The sequence below is a fragment of the Pistacia vera genome, unplaced genomic scaffold (assembly GCF_008641045.1).
Source record: "Pistacia vera cultivar Batoury unplaced genomic scaffold, PisVer_v2 Contig283, whole genome shotgun sequence".
In the NCBI taxonomy this organism is placed as follows: Eukaryota; Viridiplantae; Streptophyta; class Magnoliopsida; order Sapindales; family Anacardiaceae; genus Pistacia; species Pistacia vera.
In genome coordinates, this window is record NW_022196094.1 from 126239 (window position 1) to 145631 (window position 19393).

A 19393-nucleotide genomic window follows, 5' to 3' on the forward strand; every position below is an offset into this window, starting at 1 on the left:
TAATATATAAAGACAACATTATGTTAGTAGGGTAAGTTTGTGTATGATTATAGATGAATCTTCTAAGATTATCATTATGATATCAATAAATAGCTAATGTTTAAGTAGTATAAACAAATAAGAGCACATAATTTTTAGCCTTAAGGTGATCAATATATACCAAACCTACAAATTCTTTGTTTGGGGTGCGAGAATAAATCAAAAGGAATTTTAACCATGTCCCAAGTTTTAAGTATTACAAATACTGAATAAAGTAGTCCATAATAACTGTAGGTAGTACAGTAGAACAGAAGTAGTTCAATTTCATAAGTGAACAAGATAAGCATCCTGCAACTTTAAGTCTTAAAAAAAGCATCAAAGATCATAAAACTACAGAAACAATATGTCAATATCAATGTATTACCATCGGATTCTGTCTTCTGTTGAACCTATTGTGAGCAAAAACTTTTTATTTGGATTTCGTATATAAATGTTTTCCTATTATTTAACCTGTTTACTGGTAATCCATCTATTTCAATTATTTGAACCACAAAATTAATCATAAAATTCATCAAATTTCCCACGAAAAGTACAAGCTTTAACTCAATCCCTCTATTATCAAAGATAATTTGATTCAAATGACTGCAGATGAACATTCGCACAAATAAGAATTCCCACTTCAAATCAAACCATAAACTCATAAATATTTCAAAATGTAAATAACTAAGGAAATTGAATTCAAAAATTGAACGCAACAATTCAGCTGTATCTTAATTTATAAATGATTCAGAATCACATGCCTCAATGTCAGGAACACAGGGAAATTAAAATGCATCATATGCATTGAGATCAATGCATCAAATGTAGGCAGTTTGAATCAAAATTTCCCCCTAAACTTCAACCAATTTTCAATTAGACCCTAACATAAAAACATTCCTAACATAAAAACAGAAAGATCAAAAATTGAACTTGACTGTTTAAGATTATCATTATGATATCAAAAAACAAACCATTTTTTTCTTCACTGGCCTGTAGCAGAAAACAAACCATGAATGAAGATCCAACAATCCATAGTCAAAGCATCCATCATAAAACAAGACAGAAAATTCAGCAATTTATAATGGAAAACACTACAATTTCGAAAGGGAAAAAGAAAATTCAGCAAATCTAAAGAAATTATAATGGAAAACACTCCAAAAAATTAGGGATTATTTGTATTTACGATGTGGAGATGGAAGGTAAAAGAAGAGATGAGATATGGAGATGAATAAATACTTACGATCGATTTGGGGCTTCAATTAGGGATTTAGGAGAGGAACTGACGATTTGGGGTTGTTGACGATCTTGGCTTTGATGGTGGAAGGAGTGAGTGAGAGAGATGGCGATGGTGAGTTGGTGACTGTAAGTGAAGACTGAAGAATGAAGATGGCGATGGTGAGGTTGAGTCGTGTGTTTGTGACTGTCGTCTGTCGAGTGTCGAGCGAGAGAGACTGAGAGAGTTGAGTTTGAGTTAAATTAAAATTGTGTTTGTAGGGTTATTTTAAAAATCAAAACGACGTGGTTTTAGTAAAATCCGGATCGGATACGGATATCCGCTTTTTTAACAATCCTGATCTGGTATCCGATCCGAATATTCAGATTTTCTAAAATTATGATCCATATCCGATCCGAATTTTCAGATATCCAATTTTTCCGGATCGGAGCGGAGCAGAGCAGATCAGGATCGGATATCGGATTTTTTTGAACAACCCTAGTAGTAAGAGCATCTAAAAGGGTCTTCTCTATTTTAAAGATCATATTTTATATAAATAAAGAGTATCTTTATTGATTTTTTAATATAAAGAATAAAATTTTTATTCAAATCCAATAGACTCTTTAAATTTTAGGAGAGAGAATATGTTTTTTTAAGAAAACGACTTAATAAGAAAGATAAATCATAAATAAAATGCATAGAAACTTACAATTTATTATTTAAAATTAGGATAGAGAGTAAAATTTGACTCTCTAAGAGCATCTCCAACAGTACTTTTTATTTTAAAAAGCATATTTTATATAAATAAAGAGCATCTTCATTTAATTTTAAATATAAAGAACAAATTTTTTGTTCAAATCCAATAAACACTTTAAATTTTAGGAGGGAGAATATGTTTTTTCAAGAAGAAAACTTAATAGGAATGATAAATCATAAATAAAATGTATAGAAACTTGCAATTTATTATTTAAAACTATGATAAATAGTGAAATTTAACTCTCTAAATGTGAAGAGTCAAACTCACTAAAGAGTCTGTTAGACCCTTGTTTCTATAGATAAACTCTTTCTAATAAAGAGTTTGGGTCATATAAAGAGGCCTTTGGAAATGCTCTAAATATGGAGAGTCAATCTCACTTTTTAATTTATATTTTAAGAATAAAAAGTATGTTGGACTCTTATTTCTATAGATAAACTCTTTCTAATACAGAGTTTAGGTCATATAAAGAGTTTTTTTGGAGATGTTCTAAGAAGCGTAACTAGGAATTTTTTTTTTTCTTAATCAGGCTAAATTTTAAAAAATCTAGGCCTAGCCCACTCTATGGTCCACCCTTGGCGGTTGTAATGGATGGTGCCATGGTGGATGGTGATGGAGTGTGCTAGGGTAGGGGAGAGGGCTTTTTAGGAGATGGTGTTGGAGTGTGCTTGGATGGGGAAGGGGGCTGTTTGGTGGACAAGATAGAGGTTGCTTGGTGAGTGGGTGGGTTAAGGTTGCTGGGCATAGGGGATCGAGGGTATTAACGTCATTTAACAGTTGTCTATCAAAACTAACTGCAAAGCACTGGCGGTAGGGGGTCTTGAGTTATAGTCGATACCACAAGGAGAATGCATTCAAACAAACTTCAGGGGGTTCGAAGTAATTATCCCTATTTTACTTGATGATAAAAGAAAACAGTGTGTATATGAATAAATCCTGAACTTAAGAAAAAAATTCAAAATAAAACAGAGACCTTAGCAACTGTTGGAATATTTTTTAAAAAATAAAGCGGTTTTCAAAGACTAAACAAGATCTAACCATCCTGAGGTTGTCTTCAACAATCTTCTCCTCCTTATAAAAGACTGGTGATGATGGATGGCCACCATTATACGGAAGAGTATATGGGAGATGTTCCAAATAGATGGAGGGGCATTGCCTGTTCAAATTCTTCCTTTGTATCGATTCATCATACCATGATCATGTGATGCTAAAACACACACTGTGACATGAAGATGCAAGGATTAGTAGTATTTAAAGGATTACAAATGACAGTGAAGATGTTAATTAAAAGAAGAAGAAAGTAGGAGATGAGATATGCTACTCACCAAGAAAATGTGAAAACTATAAGATTTAAAACTTGTTTTAAAAGGCCTGTCGTTTTTTTCCAGTAGGATACAAAGTTCTGCAGAGGAAATTTGATGGTTGGTGTCAATATGCTCAAAGAGAACAAATGTTTAAACATAAAAAGACAAACGTTAAAGAGACCTCAAAGATTTCAGAGAGGGAATTCAGCATAACTGGAGAAGCTCCCAGACAAAAGATAATCCAACAGTTAGAAACTTAAAATGCTAACTAATCTCAATACCCATAAACAAGATATGACCGTCATGAGATTGTCTTCAAGTAAAGCAGCAATGACGGCAACTATGAATGGAAGAGCTTGTTGGAGATGCTTCAAACAAATGGAGGCGCATTCCTAATTATTTGCATCAGAAATCTCTCTAAAAAGAAGAAAAAAAAAATTGAAGTGATTAAATATTCCGTTAGAAATTGGATCGAATAAATGGATTGATAAAAAGAATAAGAAAAATTACCTCTTATTTTAGAATGAAGGGTAGCCTAGTAGAGGACAACGCCAAATATCTTTCGTCAATGTTGTATTCTGAATAAGGTGGTTTGACAGTGCCTTCAACTTGGGGCAAGAACGAAGTACCAAGGAAACAAGAGATGGCATTATTGTAATTTCCTCTTCTTCTCCTATTCTTGTAATCTCATATTCCCACTCTTCCCATTCAGTCATAAAATTAAAAGTGAGACTTTTCAATTTTGGGAAAAAGATAAACGATAAAGATGTGCCATCACTTTCTATTCCTAAAAATTCATTACTCACTCTTTTCAAACTGCTCATAAACCTTATATTCAAAGATTCAAGGGATGGCAGTTTTCCAAAGGGAGGCAAATGCTTACATTTTATGCATTCATGGAGTAGTACATCCGTGAGCTTGGTTAAAGACATTATCCAATTGGGCAAAATAGAGTTGCCTCTATAATCTGCTAGCAATAACTTCTCCAAATTTAAAGTTGGTTGTAAGATTTCAAGAAGTGCTTCCTCATCCTCATTTATTCTCTCTCCTCCATCTTTTCTGAAATCCAAAGACAAATGAAGGAGGTTTTTCCGATTCTTGAGCTCTAATCTTCTAGCCTCATCCACATTTGATACATTTCCCAACTTGTGTATACGCAAATCATCTCCATATAGGTTGATGTTTTTCAAATCTTCAAGGCTGCATGCTTTGTCATCATTACTACGAACTCCACTCACAACGAATAACTTTAAGGTTTGGAGATTAGTCAATTTTTGAATTCCCACTGGGATGTATCTTAATGACCAAACCTCATCATTTTCTAGATGCCTTAGATTTATTAAGTTTCCAATCCCTTGAGGTAATTCCTCTAGTTTTTGACAAAAACTAATGTCTAAAGTTTGCAAATTATATAATCCACATAATTCTTCAGGAAGTTTTCTCATTTCTAGTTCTTTCAAATCAAGATATCTCAAATGTATCAATTTTTCTATCTCCTTCGGAATGTTGTCAATATTTTTTCCAAATTGCCTCACTCTTCCACCAATATTTAATGCCTTTAAACATGTCAATTCATCAAATAATTTTGGTATGATATTACAAGGCAATGAATGCTTGAAATCTTCAAGATCACATAAAAAAGTACGCAACCTTTTGAGACTACAAATTGAATCAGGAAATGGAATCCCTTCATCAAATGTTATCATCAAGTGATAAACTTGCTCATGATAAGAGTTTATGTTTGGCTCTTTAAAATCATGAACTTCTATATGGAGACATTCATTCTTACTCAGGAATTGAGCAAAGTCATGTACTAAATCGTGCATCTTACATTCAAAGATATTATTGTGATGGTCTTTTTTAAACTCCTGGAAGAATGAACGAGATGCTAAGTAGTCAAAATACTCTTGACCAACTATCTCCATTACTTTATTTCCTTCTTTGAGATAATCTTGAGCCATCCATAATTTAATCAAATAATATTTTCTTATGTTATGGTCTTTTGGAAAGATGGCACAATATGTGAAACATCGTTTTATCTTAAAAGGCAAATCATTATAACTCAATAGTAGAGGACCAAAAATATCTTTTCCACACTCTTCAAGTTTCCACAAATCACTATCAAAAATATTTTGCCACTCTTCTTTAGTTTTTTTAAAGCGCAAAAGACTACCAAGAGTCTTTGCAGCAAGAGGCAAACCCTTGCACTTTTTTAAAATTTGCTTGCCGATCTCTTCTAGATTTTCACACTCCTCTTCGGATCTAGCAGAAAATGCTAATCGCCTAAACAACAACCAACATTCTTCGTCGGGCAATTCTTTGACAATAATAATGTCAATTGATTCCATCATACGTGCCACTGATTCCTTACGTGTAGTAATTAAAATTTTACTACCATGGAGACCATTTCTCAAACAATAATATAATGGCTCCCAATTTTTGTAGTCATCTGACCACACATCATCCAAGATAAGCAAAAATTTCTTTCCAGCAATAGATCTACTAATATGCTGAAAAATCGATTCTAATTCACCTAAATTCGAAGCAAAACCTTCTAAAGCCTCAATGATTGCTTTGGCTATCCTGTATTCATCAAAAGGTTCTGACACACACACCCACATTACTTGATCAAAGTTGTTTATCACCTTATTGTCTTTAGAAGCACATTGAGCAAGAGTTGTCTTGCCGATTCCCCCCATCCCTATAATAGAGATGATATGGGGGTGCTGCTCACTACTCTCACACAACATATGTACTAAAGCATTCTTATCCTCAACTCGACCATATATATTGGACACATCAACAAATGAGGTACTTTGTACTCGGTCGGACTTCCCAACACTTCTACTCACCTTAAAGTTATACATATCTTTTTGTTTCTCAATGTCATCTAAATGCTCATTGACTTCCTTTATTTTTATCGCAATGTCATAACGTAAGCTCATTTGTTTGAATGAAAAGCAAGAGGAAGGAAAGAAGAAATAAACCTTTTTCTTAGGAATAGAAGTAGATCCCTCAATTTGCTGTTTCAACATGGTGTAGTTCCACTCATCCAACACATCATCAATGTCGTAGGATGTGTGTTTGAGCCGATCTAACCAAAGTCTTACAATTTTCTCCTTCACTTGTCTTTCCTCTGCATCAAGGACCACTGCTTCAATAGCTTCAAGATTGCTTGTAAGCTTTTTGACTTCTTTGTCTACACCAACAACTAGCTTCACCTCCTGTAGTATTTGTTGACCAATGATTGAATTCAGTTGCCCCAAGACACCAGAAATAATTGCTTCAGCCATGATATCAGAGATGGTAACTGTTTGAATGATAAAAATGTCGGAGAGAATTGTGAGATATGAGATTTGCTTGTAAGTGTGAAAATGCTGATATGTTTTCAATTCTTTATAAAAAGTTATAATTCAAAGAAGGAACGTAAAAGATGATGTGAGTCGAATATGCTTGGCCCAACACTTGGTTTTTCTCAGTCACCAAGCAATCGCCATATGATGTACTAGCAGTAATTAGGATGCTTTAAAGGTGGTTAAGGCATGGAATATAGCTTTATTTCCTTTTGGTAATTCATTTTCATTGCTTTGTGTTATTCCCATTTCTCAAAGTAAGAATCTGATGCGAGAGTGGAAAGCAAGTAAATGGAGATAAAAAAAAGATATTAATTCTGATTTATGACTTAAGAAAAAAATGCATTCTGATACTTTCCATAAGTAGCAAGATAACCCCTCAAAAGTACCTCAATTTTACTAAACGATCAATTACTACCCTTAAATTTCTAATTCTATTACATTACTGATATGTAGCTTGATTACATAATAAACACTGCACAAGAAAGAATCAATATTGCACATGAAAGAAATTACAAAATAAAAAACATGATTCTGAGATGTGCTTCTATCTAAACATCAAGAAGTGAAAAAAAAATAAAGATTATTAGTGAGAATGCATTACAAACCATTAACTCCATATTAATTGAGTAATTTCAACTACTCTTCAAACCCCATTCTTCCTCTTTTCCTTAATGTAAAATGTTGCACTGAGACCATAAATGTTTAGCGGAATTTTAAACTAGATGTGTGTTTTGTTGGGGGTAATCCTTGATCATTGAGGTAATGTCATCTTATATTACTTGATTATTACGTTTGATATTCAAGTAATATAAAATTCCAGTAATCTTCCAAAATCAATAGTAATTACAACTGGTTATATAAGAGATAATATGATTACCTCTATTTTCTTAGGAATTTTAAGATTACTTGGAAATCTTTATTTTTTTACAATTCTACCCTTCACTTTTGGACAATAATGCTCTTATTTAAAATTAATTTACATGAACCTTGCCATTACAATTTTATTCCAAAATAATTATGTTCTAGAGAATAATGCCTTTGTTTTTAAAACAATTTACAAGCCAAGCCATCCAAGAGGACTACTGGCAGTCGACCACCACCACCAACCATTGGCGTCCACCATCAACCAACGTCGTCGGAATGGTGCACGACCGGTCAGATATTGCCAACAGTGTTTCGATCTGGCTGGCCTATCAACTTTTTCCAGGAGAGATATAAAGTACTGTAGGGAGAATCGGATTCAAAAAGGGTACTGGGTGAGTAAAAATTGAGAATAAAATTTTCAATGACCTTCCTCATCGTTATTTTTTTGGGTTAAATAAAGCAATCATGGAAGTACGTGGTTTCACCTTTATCATCTTACCTCCGCTTTGGAGTTTTAAGGCGGTGTTGTAGTCTTTAGATTCAATACAAAAATCTCCGGACCCGGATACTGAAGGCGATTTTGGAGATTCATTGAATAATATTTTTAGCTCTGGTTATGTTATAACTCTGCAACTATGACAAAAATTGCAGGCACGTTGCTGGAAAGAGAGAATAATAGAGGATCCAATCAGGCAAGAAGGCTCCACTATAAGAGATCATCATCATGGGCTGATCTTCCGCAAGAACTTCTTGAGATTATTTCTATAAGTCTAAATATAGTAGACTATTGAAACCTTGGTCGCGTTTGCAGAAGTTGGCGATTGTTTTATTCAGAATTTAAGCAGAGTTTTTTGACATCTCATTCACCACTTGTTGTTTATGCATCAGCCCAACAAGTATTGTTATTTCTTTCACATAGCTACTGGAATGGAATACAAGAGAAAGCTACCTCGATATATTTGGAACTTCAAGTTATGTCTTGGTGTTTCAAGTGGGTACTTAATCTTGTTCTGTCTCAAGACAGAAGATGTTTCAAGGGGTTGTTTATGGGTTATAAATACTTTTACAGGACATCAAATCCAATTCCCTTGCATGCCCCAGCCTCCTTGTAATTATGGATTATGATTGTGATGACCACGGCATCTTTGATTTTCTTATTATGATTCTTTCTAAGTATGGCTCAAGCTTGCAGTTCTGTACTTGTAGAGATAAGAAGTGGAAAGAATACCATTATGTTAACAAGGGTTGGCGTATATTGGACATAATTGTTTTTGATGGTAGGATATATGCTCTACATGAGATCAAGCTTTGTTTCGTGGCAATGATGGCAAGATGTGTTCCAAGGTAATTAACCCATCAAAGTGGGGAGGACAAAGCAACTGCGTATATAGTATCTCAATCTCCAGTACATGTGTTTTACAACCACGAAAAACTATTACCACTGAACTGCCAGAGCAAGGGTTTGGGAAAGGCTATGATTGTAACAAAATATGTTCTCTGTATTTTCTACACCAGATTGAGAGTGTAAGGGATGAGTAAAGATTTTCTAAGCTTAGAGTGTGAACTCTTTTTTTCTGTGTCGCAGTTATAAGTTGTTTCTTCTAACTCTTTTACAATTGAGAGTATGCTCAGAAGCAGTAACAATACAATATTGTTGACAATTTGCTAAATCTTGTATATTGCATTATCGGGTTTTTATCGGGTTTTTTTTTTCACACATACAAAGAAATTTATAAAGATTTTTTGTACAAGGTGAACTTGATAAATATGATTTGTTGTATTCACTCTTCCATTCATCTTTTACAATTTAACTTTGTAAATTTATTTATACGTCAACATTTTTTTTTTTTACATAGTATGCACATATGGATTCTAGTTGCTTCATTGATATCATATGTTCCATGATGTTACAGGTCAATATTGAATTAATTCGTATAAGGGCAATTTTGTTAAAAAAATGAAAATGGCTGGAAAAAGTTTAATATGATTTTACTTTAAAGTTTTAATTTTTTTTTTTTTAATAGGAGTTAAAAACCAAGATACTTTATTGATGTCTTCTTGGATCTATTTAGGGTCATTGTCTTCTTCAATCTTGAATATTATTTGATTTTGTATTTTATAATTCATTGTTTTAGCAGTATTAGAATTTTTATTCATATTTTAGTAGTATTATGATTTAGTATGCTAGATTACGGATTTAAATAACTAAATTTTTTGAGAAAATTTTCATTACATTATAACATTTGGGCTTCTTAATTACTTATGAAACCCTCTAGATTTAAATTTTTTTTTTTTTTAATTATAAACCTTTCGGGTAATAATCTCTCTCTTATAGCCTAAAAGCCACAATAATAACTATTACCACCCTTGGTAACTCAACTGGTCATACGAGCATTGAGACGTGTGGTGAAGGATTCGATTCCTCTGAACGATCTTAAATAGATGATCATGACGGTAGGATGTTATAATAGTTATTACTTACATGGATTAGTTAGTGCGCACATACAGACACAAACAGCAAACTACAATATATTTGGCTTTTTATTACTATTGTTGTTTGTTTTTTAAATTTATGACATATTAATTACTCTTTTATTAAACTATTGAAATTTAATGACACGTGTAATTGTTTATTTGATATATGCAATTTCTAATTTCTAATTACTCATTTTTCATTTTATTTTCACAGGGAAAAATAAACGGCTAGTGTTTTGGGTGAAATAGAGCCATCGTGAACTACGTCGTTTCACCTTGATCATCTTCCCGCCGCTTTGGAGTTTTAAGGTGGTGTTGTAGTCTTCAGATTGAATACGAAAATATCCAGACAACCCGGAGACTGAAGGCGATGTTGTAGTCTTTAGATTCAATACAAAAATCTCCGGACAACCCGGGGACTGAATCTGAAGACGCTACCACGTATTGGGCTTTGGCGGTTTGTTAGTCTTTATATAACCGCGAGTTCACTATTTGTTTCCAGTTTTCCTTCTATACTTATATTGTTGCTATTATTTATTTTTATTTTTTTTTCCTTATTCAGTTGACTGCTCATTACGGCTTGGTTAGGGTATAGCATTTTCTTTCTTTTCAATTGGGGTTTGAATTTATTTGAAATATACTTCCAATATGGCAGATCTGGGTGGTGCTGCGGAAGCACACGCCCGATTCAAGCAATATGAGTATAGAGCAAACTCGAGTCTTGTTGTCACGACGGATTCTCGCCCACGTGATACTCACGAGCCCACCGGCGAGCCTGAATCTCTCTGGGGTAAGATTGACCCCAGAAGCTTTGGTGACCGTTCTTACAGGGGCAGACCCCCCGAGTTAGATGAGAAATTAAAGAAATCTAAGAAGAAGAAGGAGCGTGATCCGCTTGCTGAACCTGTTCCTCGACAGAGCAAGAGATGTCGTCTTCGTCAAGAGAGTGTTCTTACTTCCTCTGAGGAAGGGCTTTACCAGCCCACGACCGAGGAAACCAGAGATGCCTATGAGCATATATGCTCAGTGTCATTCAACAACGGTTGGGTGGTTAGCCTCTTAATATTGGTAGTGCGGCTGCTGACGAGATTTTGGCCGTTCTTAAGAATGACACTGTTAAAAACCCTGATAAGAAGAAGGATATTGAGAAGTTGTTAAACTACCAAATCATATCTTTGATCAGTTTGTTTCCATTGGAAGGCTTATTACTGATTATCAAGATGGGAGTGATGCTGGGGCTTCCACTGCTAATGGCGATGAGGCACTTGATGACTATAATAGCTATGAGGCACTCGATAACAATATGGGCGTGGCTGTTGAATTTGAAGAGAATGATGATGAAGAGGAAGAGAGTGATCTGGATATGGTTCAGGAGGGTGACAAGGATGATGATGATGTGGCTGAGCCCAATTGTTCTTTGGCTATGCAAATGGGCGGTGGCATTGACGATGATGACTCACAGGACGCGAATGAGGGCATGAGTCTTAATGTACAGGATCTAGATGCTTATTGGCTTCAAAGGAAAATCTCTCAAGCTTATGAGCAAAAAATTGACCCGCAGCAGTGTCAGAAGCCTGCAGAAGAGGTTCTAAAGACGCTTGCTGAGGGAGATGATTGGGAAGTTGAGACTAATCTGTGGGTTCATCTTCAGTTTGAGAAATTCAGTCTCATTAAGTTTTTATTGCATAACCGTCTGAAGATTGTGTGGTGTACTCGTTTCGCAAGGTCCGAAAACCAGGAAGAGAGGAAGAAGATTGAGGAGGAAATGATGGGTTTGGGTCCTGATTTGGTTGCAATTTTGGAGCAGTTGCATGCAACAAGGGCAACTGCCAAGGAAAAGGCAGAAGAATCTGGAGAAGAGTATTAGAGAAGAGGCTCGCAGGCTGAAGGATGGGAGTGGTGGAGATGGTAACAGGGATAGGAGGGCTCTTCTTGATGGAGATGCAGATGGTGGATGGTTGCGGGGTCAGCGCGAGTTACTCTATCTAGACAGCCTTGCTTTTGAACAGGATGATCTTTTGATGGCAAATAGAAAGTGTCATCTTCCTACGGGGTCTTATAGACATCTTAGCCAGGGATATGAAGAAGTTCATGTGCCAGCATTGAAACCAAATCCCCTGGATCCCAATGAGAAGTTGACAAAGATAACTGAAATGCCAGAGTGGGCACATCCAGCTTTCAAAGGAGTGACACAGTTGAACAGGGTGCAGAGTAGAGTGTATGAGACTGCCCTTTTTTCAGCAGATAATATACTGTTGTGTGCTCCTATCGGGGCTGGGAAAACTAATGTTGCCGTGCTTACCATACTTCAGCAGTTAGCATTGAATCAGAAACCAGATGGTTCATTCAACCATAGCAACTATAAGATTGTCTATGTGGCACCGATGGAAGCTCTTGTTGCTGAAATCGTCGGTAATCTTTTATTTTCTAATCGTTTGCAGGTATATGATGTCCAGTGGGGAGCTAAGCAGACCAGACACTCACGCACCAACAAATTGAAGAAACACAAATAATTGTGACCACTTCTAGAACCAGAAAATCAGGTCGAACCTCACGCAGCTTGTGAAACTGCTTGTTATTATGAATTCATTTGCTTGATGATAATAGAGGGCTTGTGTTGAAAGTATTGTTGCTAGGACTGTTAGGCAAATTGAAACTACAAAGAGCATATTCGTTGGTTGGGTTGTCAGCTACACTCCCCAATTATGAAGATGTGACTTTATTTTTACGAGTGGATTTGGGAAAAGGGTTGTTCCACTTCGACAATAGTTATAGACCCGTCCCTCTTTCTCAACAGTATATTGGGATCACGGTCAGAGCACTGCAAAGGTTCCAGTTGATGAATGATTTGTGTTATGAAAAAGGTTATGGCATTTGCTGGAAAGCATCAAGTTCTTATTTTCGTTCACTTCAGGAAGGCAACAGCAAAAACAGCTCGTGCAATACGAGATGCCGCAGTTGACAATGATACCCTTGGTGGACTTGAAGGAGGACAGTGTCGCCGTGAGATTCTCCAAAGTCACACAGATATATATCTTAAAGACCTTTGCCTTATGTTTTTGCAATTCTATCACGCTGGGTGACAAGGGTGACCGTCAAGTTGTTGGGGATCTTTTTGTGATGGAAATGTGCAGGTGTTGGTTTCCACTGCACTCTTGCTTGGGGGGTGAATTTGCCTGCTCATACAGTGATCATTAAGGGAACCCAGATTTACAATCCAGAGAAAGGGGCATGGACCGGCTTAGTCCTCTGGATATTATGCAGATGCTTGGTCGTGCTGGAAGGCCTCAGTATGATTCATATGGGGAAGGGATTTCATTTGGTCATAGTGAACTTCAATACCATCTTTCTTTAATGAATCAACAGCTCCCTATTGAAAGTCAGTTTGTGTCCAAACTAGCTGATCAGCTAAATGCTGAATTGTTCTTGGGACTGTCCAAAATCCTAAAGAAGCCTGCAATTGGATTGGATACACTTACCCGTACATTCGTATGTATGAAATCCTTTGCTTTATGGTTTGTCGCGTGAGGTTCTGAAAGAAGATATAACATTGGGGTAGGAGAGCTGATTTGGTAAGAATCTCTATAGTGTAGCTTCTCTTTTTTTCTTTTTCTTTTCTTTTTTTCTTTTTTGTTTAATTGGCTGGATCTCTTTGTTTATCATTGTCTTTGTTTGATCTTTTGGATGCACGTTAGTTCTAGTTCCATTTTTGATCTGTTCCTTTTTCTCCTGATGGTGTTCCTTAGTATGGGGAATTTTTCGTTCACCAAAATGAATCATTTTTTTGGTCCTTGCATGAGGATTTGACTAGGCATTTAAAGATATGTATGTAAACTTATTTCGCCCATGATTGTTCCATCTCTGCACAGGCTTTTTTATTTTACTTTTTAATTTATTTTCAAAGTTTCTATTGATTTGAGAGTCTCTGGTTGTGCGGTTGCAATTTTTTGTTTCAACTTCCTTAGGTTTATTTGTATCCTTTATGGTAATTTCATAAATTTCATCATACTGTTGAGTTGCTTATCAACCATGGAACTTGTTCTTAAAGGACACAATAAGAAAAAAAAAAAATAGTTTTTTCAGTCTACTCCCTTATTGTCTGTTTTTCTATTATATGGCGGTCTTGTACACCTTGTAGCTCACCAAATTGATTTGTCTATTGCACGTTTGATTACATTTTACTGCTAGTTTATTTAATCATCCTAGTTCTTCTTTTCCATTTGCTGAAGCTGATGTTTGACTGTTGTTTGATTTCTTTTTGTAGATTCATTCCGCTGCACGATCTTGGACAGAAATAACTTGATCAAGTACCATAGGAAAAGTGGGTTTCCAGGTTATGGACTTTGGTCGCATTGCAAGCTACTACCATAACTCATGGACAATAGCCACATATAATGACATTTGAAGCCAACAATGGGCGATATTGAGCTTTGCTGGCTATTTTCTCTTAGTGAAAATTCAAATATGAACAGTTAGGCAAGATGGAAGATGGAGCTGGCTAAGCTGTTGGACTGTGTTCCCATTCCCATACAGGGAAGCCTGGAAAGCCTAGCGCCAAGATTAATGTTTTGCTGCAGGCATCCATTTCTCAGCTAAAGCTTGAAGGCTTTCATTGGTTTCTGACATGGTGTTCATAACTCAGGTTAGTTTTTCTTCTTGTTGCCATGTTCTTTCTTCTCATTCCTTTATATTCCTGAGAACACAAGATTTCACATATCTCTTTTCCTTTTTACATTTTTTTTTATTCTTAATAGAGGCGGGACATCTTATGAGAGCTCTTTCACAGATTGTATTGAAATGGGTTGGGCACAATTAGCAGAGAAAGCTTTGGAACTTGAACAAAAATGGTTACAAAACAGATGTGGAATGTTCAAAAACCTCTCCGCCAGTTCAATGGAATCCCAATGAAATTTTAATGAAGTTGGGGAAGAAGATTTTGCATGGGAAAGGTATTATGATCTCTCAGCTGCAGAGCTTGGGAGCTCATTCATTACTCAAAGATGGGCAGAACACTTCACAGATTTGTTCACCATTCCCAAAACTAAACATTGCAGCGCATGTTCAACAATAACCACCACTGTTTTAAGGGTTGAAATACAATAACGCCAGACTTCCTGGGATGACAGGTCCATGGATATGTGAGCCATTTGGGTACTGTGGAGGATAAGTTGAATACATTATTCATCAGAATATTTTATGCTGAAGAACAGCACATAGATAGGGACCACACACTGAATTTTACTCTGCCAATCTATGAACCATTGCCGCTCAGTATTTTATACGTGTTGTGTCAGATAAGCGGTTTGGGTTCACTAACTGTTTTACCTGTCTCTTTCAGGCACTATATTGCCAGAAAAGTATCCTCCACCGACAGAGCTCTTGGACTTACAACCTCTCCCGGTTGACAGCAGTGTGCAATCCAGCATATGAAAATCTTTATAAGGATTTTAAGCATTTTAACACACTGTCCAGACTCAGGTCTTTACTGTTTTGTATAATTCAGATGATAATGTCTTAGTTGCTGCACCACAGGGAGCGGGAAGACGGTATGTGCAGAGTTTGCCATTTGAGGAATTGTCAAAAAGCATCTGATAGTGTCATGCGTGCTGTATATAGCACCCATTACAGCTCTTGCCAAGGAACGTTTCCGTGATTGGAGGAGAAGTTTGGCCATTGTCTTGGAATGCAGGTGGTTGAATTAACTGGGGAAACAGCCATAAGATCTGAAACTGCTTGAGAAAGGTCAAATAATTATCAGTGCTCCAGAGTAATGGGATGTTTTATCCCGCCGCTGGAAGCAGAGGAAGTATGTGCGCAGCGTTAGTCTTTTCATCATTGATGGACTCCACCTGATTGTTCCTGTCTTGAGATATTGTTTCTCGGATGAGATATATTGCCAGCCAGTTGAAAACAAGATCTTCTTGTTGCTCTGTCTACTTCTCTACAAATGCCAAGGATCTTGGCAAATGGATGGGGGCTACCTCTCATGGCCTTTTCAATTTTCCTCCAGGGTTCGTCCTGTGCCTCTGGAAATACATATTCAGGGAGTGATATATCCAATTTTGATGCAAGGATGCAAGCCATGACGAAACCCACATGTACTGCAATTGTCCAACATGCCAATAATGGAAAGCCTGTGCTTGTATTTGTCCCTTCAAGAAAATATGTGCGACTCACTGCTGTGGATCTGATGACATATTCAAGGATGGACGGTGATCAGAATTCAGCTTTTCTATTGCGGTCCCATGAAAACTTTGAGAATATCTTAGTGGTATCAGTGAAGAGATGTTGAGAGCTGCTTTACGTCATGGAGTGGGGTACTTGCATGAGGGTTTTAAACAGTTCTGATCAAGATGTTGTTTCAGAGCTATTCAAAGGTGGATTCATTCAGGTTTGTGTTATGAGTAGTTCGTTCTGTCAGGGAGTGCCATTGACAGCACATTTGGTGGTTGTGATGGGAACACAGTATTATGATGGGCAGGAAAATGCTCATACGGACTATCCTGTTGCAGATCTATTGCAGATGATGGGTCATGCCAATCGACCTCTGCTGGATAAGTCTGGAAAATGTGTCATCCTCTGTCATGCCCCTTGTAAAGAAAACTACAAGAAGTTCTTGTATGAAGCATTTCCTGTTGAAAGTCATCTGCATCATTTCCTACAAGATAATTTCAATGCAGAAGTTGTTGCAGGAGTTATTGAGAACAAGCAAGATGCTGTGTATTATCTCACTTGGACGTTCATGTACAGGAGGCTCACTTAAAATCCAAACTACTACAATCTCCAGGTTGTAAATCACAGGCATCTCTCTGATCACCTCTCGGAGCTGGTTGAAAATACATTAAGTGATGTGGAAGCAAGCAAGTGCATCATTATAGAAGATGACAAGGACCTTTCTCCTTCAAATCATGGCATGATTGCTTCTTACTATTACATCAGTTATACTACTAGTGAATGGTTCGGTTCTTCTTTGACTCCGAAGACAAAGATGAAGGGTCTTCTGGAGATTCTTGCTTCAGCTTCAGAGTATATGGAACTACCTATACGACCTGGGGAGGAAGAGGTGGTTTGGAGGTTAATTAATCACCACAGATTTTCATTTGAGAATCCGAGATGCAGTGATCCTCATGTTAAGGCGAATGCTCTTCTTCAAGCACACTTCTCGAGACAATCAGTGGGTGGGAACCTTGCATTGGACCAGTGGGAGGTTCTCCTTTCTGCTAGTAGATTGCTCCAGGCTATGGTTGATGTTATTTCAAGTAATGGTTGGTTAAGCCTTGCACTCCTTGCAATGGAAGCGAGTCAAATGGTGACTCAGGGCATGTGGGAATGTGATTCCATGCTTCTTCAGCTCCCGCATTTCACAAAAGATTTGGCAAAGAAATGCCAAGAGAATCCTGGCAAGAGCATAGAGTCATTGTTTGATTTGGTGGATATGGAGGATGATGAGAGGCATGAGCTCCTGCAGATGTCCGATTCACAGTTAACTGATGTTGCAAGGTTTTGCAATCGTTTCCCCAACATAGACAGATCTTATGAGGTGCAGGATGGTGATATTGTAAGGGCTCGGGAAGACATTACACTGCAAGTCACCCTTGAGCGGGATGTGGAGGGGAGGACAGAGGTGGGACCTGTTGATGCTCCCAGATATCCTAAAGCCAAAGATGAATGCTGGTGGCTGCTTGTTGGCGACACCAAGACTAACCAGTTGGTTGCCATTAAGAGGGTGTCACTCCAAAGGAAGTCAAGGGTCAAGCTTGATTTTGCTGCTCCTGCAGATGCTGGCAAGAAATCATGTACTCTGTATTTTGTGTGTGATTCATATTTGGGCTGTGACTGAGAATGCAGTTTCACCGTTGATATCAACGAAGTTGGCGGCCCGGATGAAGGCAGTGAACAGGAATGAACAAAAAGTTTGCTGTTAGATTAGCAGGCTTCATAAATTTGCATTTTACTAATGCTTATAAACATTATATGATGATAATCACAAACACGGTACAAGGCACAACACTAGAGGAAATCCTCACATACATTTACTTGTATAAAAAGGCTTCTGTCATTCAAAGAAACAACATATTTACTATTCTATAATCAATACTGCACATGGAAGAAATTACAATATTAGAAACATGATCCTATAATGAGTATGATTTTTTGTTTAACTTTTCTATTCATTTTTTGTAACCCCGTTTTGTATAAAATCCTTTATAAGATTTTTTTATAAGTATAATTATTGAAACATCAATCAAACATACGCAATAAAATAAATAAAAAAGTAAATAAATAACACTTGTATTATCCTGATTCGTTCTAATTAAAGAATTGCGTCCAATATTCAAATAGAGATTTTATTGAGTTTCAGAACCCTGAAGCAATTACAAATCACTAATGACGGCAGCTCATTCTCTCTCTCTATTTTTCTTGTAACCCTAAGTTGCTCACTATTATATTATATAATAGAAAACCCTATCCCATTTGGGCTTACCTAAATTTAACGTGACCCAGACATAAATATTAATAAAACGATAATAAGTTCAATTACTAATTAGACTTACTGTGAAGGGGGCACTGCCCCTCACCCTCGCCTGCTCACCGGTGAGCAGGCGACCCTTGAATGCATTTACGTAGGGGTCAAGTTCATACAAAGTATGAACCATATCCAACAATAGTATTATTGATCTTCTATACTAAATTAACAACTAAAAAAAAAAAATTCAAATAAAAACTTAACCAAAAAATCTTCAAAATGAACAAAATTCATCAGGTGCTTCATTCACATAATTCATTGATCCTTCCCATTTTATACCAACAAAACCAATGTTTTAAAAACCAATTGGGCCTTGATTGATCTTCAAAAAACAATTTTTTATTTGAAAGGGAGCCTTGATTGATTGACCTAGCTAACATGTGAGGGTGCCCTTTAATTTCGGTCTATATAAATGATCGAAAATATATAAATATAAATGGTTTACAAGACTTTTAGTCTTAATCATTTGGTCGGTTATAGTAATGTAAGTGGTCAACTGGGTGGATTATTTTGAGTATAATTTATATTATAAATTTATAATAATCAACATCAACCCAGAAAACTCCATTTTACAAGTTGCAACATCTTTAATACCCAAAATCAATTTAAAGAACGTAATTGTCTTGTATAAGAATCAACTCAGCAGGCCAGCTTTAGATTTAGTGGGCAACATTGCTGGCTTGTCTTCTTCAATCTTGTGAATTTGCTTTTTCATGCTTCCTCAAACTTTGATGAGTCAAGTTTTTGTTTCTCTAACCACGAATAGTCACTCATCAATCACATATTGATAGAGCTTGGGATAGAATCTATTTATATAAGAAACAGAGACCTCTAAGACAAGAGACAGAAAGATTAATTGACAAAATTCTTCGTTGATAACCA

General features: G+C 36.4%; 2 protein-coding genes and 1 pseudogene across 26 annotated transcripts in view; 1 reads left to right on the forward strand and 2 right to left on the reverse strand.

The window, feature by feature from the left end:
* LOC116134115 (putative disease resistance protein RGA3) overlaps positions 1-19393 on the reverse strand; it is a 76697-nt gene that overhangs the window by 12617 nt on the left and 44687 nt on the right. The gene's annotated exons all lie outside the window — the stretch shown is intronic.
* LOC116134125 (putative disease resistance protein RGA3) lies at positions 4088-6582 on the reverse strand. Its single transcript, XM_031419814.1, has 2 exons — positions 4198-6582; positions 4088-4105 (listed from the first exon to the last, which is right to left on the reverse strand). Exons 1-2 carry the CDS (start codon positions 6580-6582, stop codon positions 4088-4090), a joined length of 2403 nt encoding a protein of 800 aa, XP_031275674.1.
* Positions 10532-18129, forward strand: LOC116134114 (annotated as a pseudogene).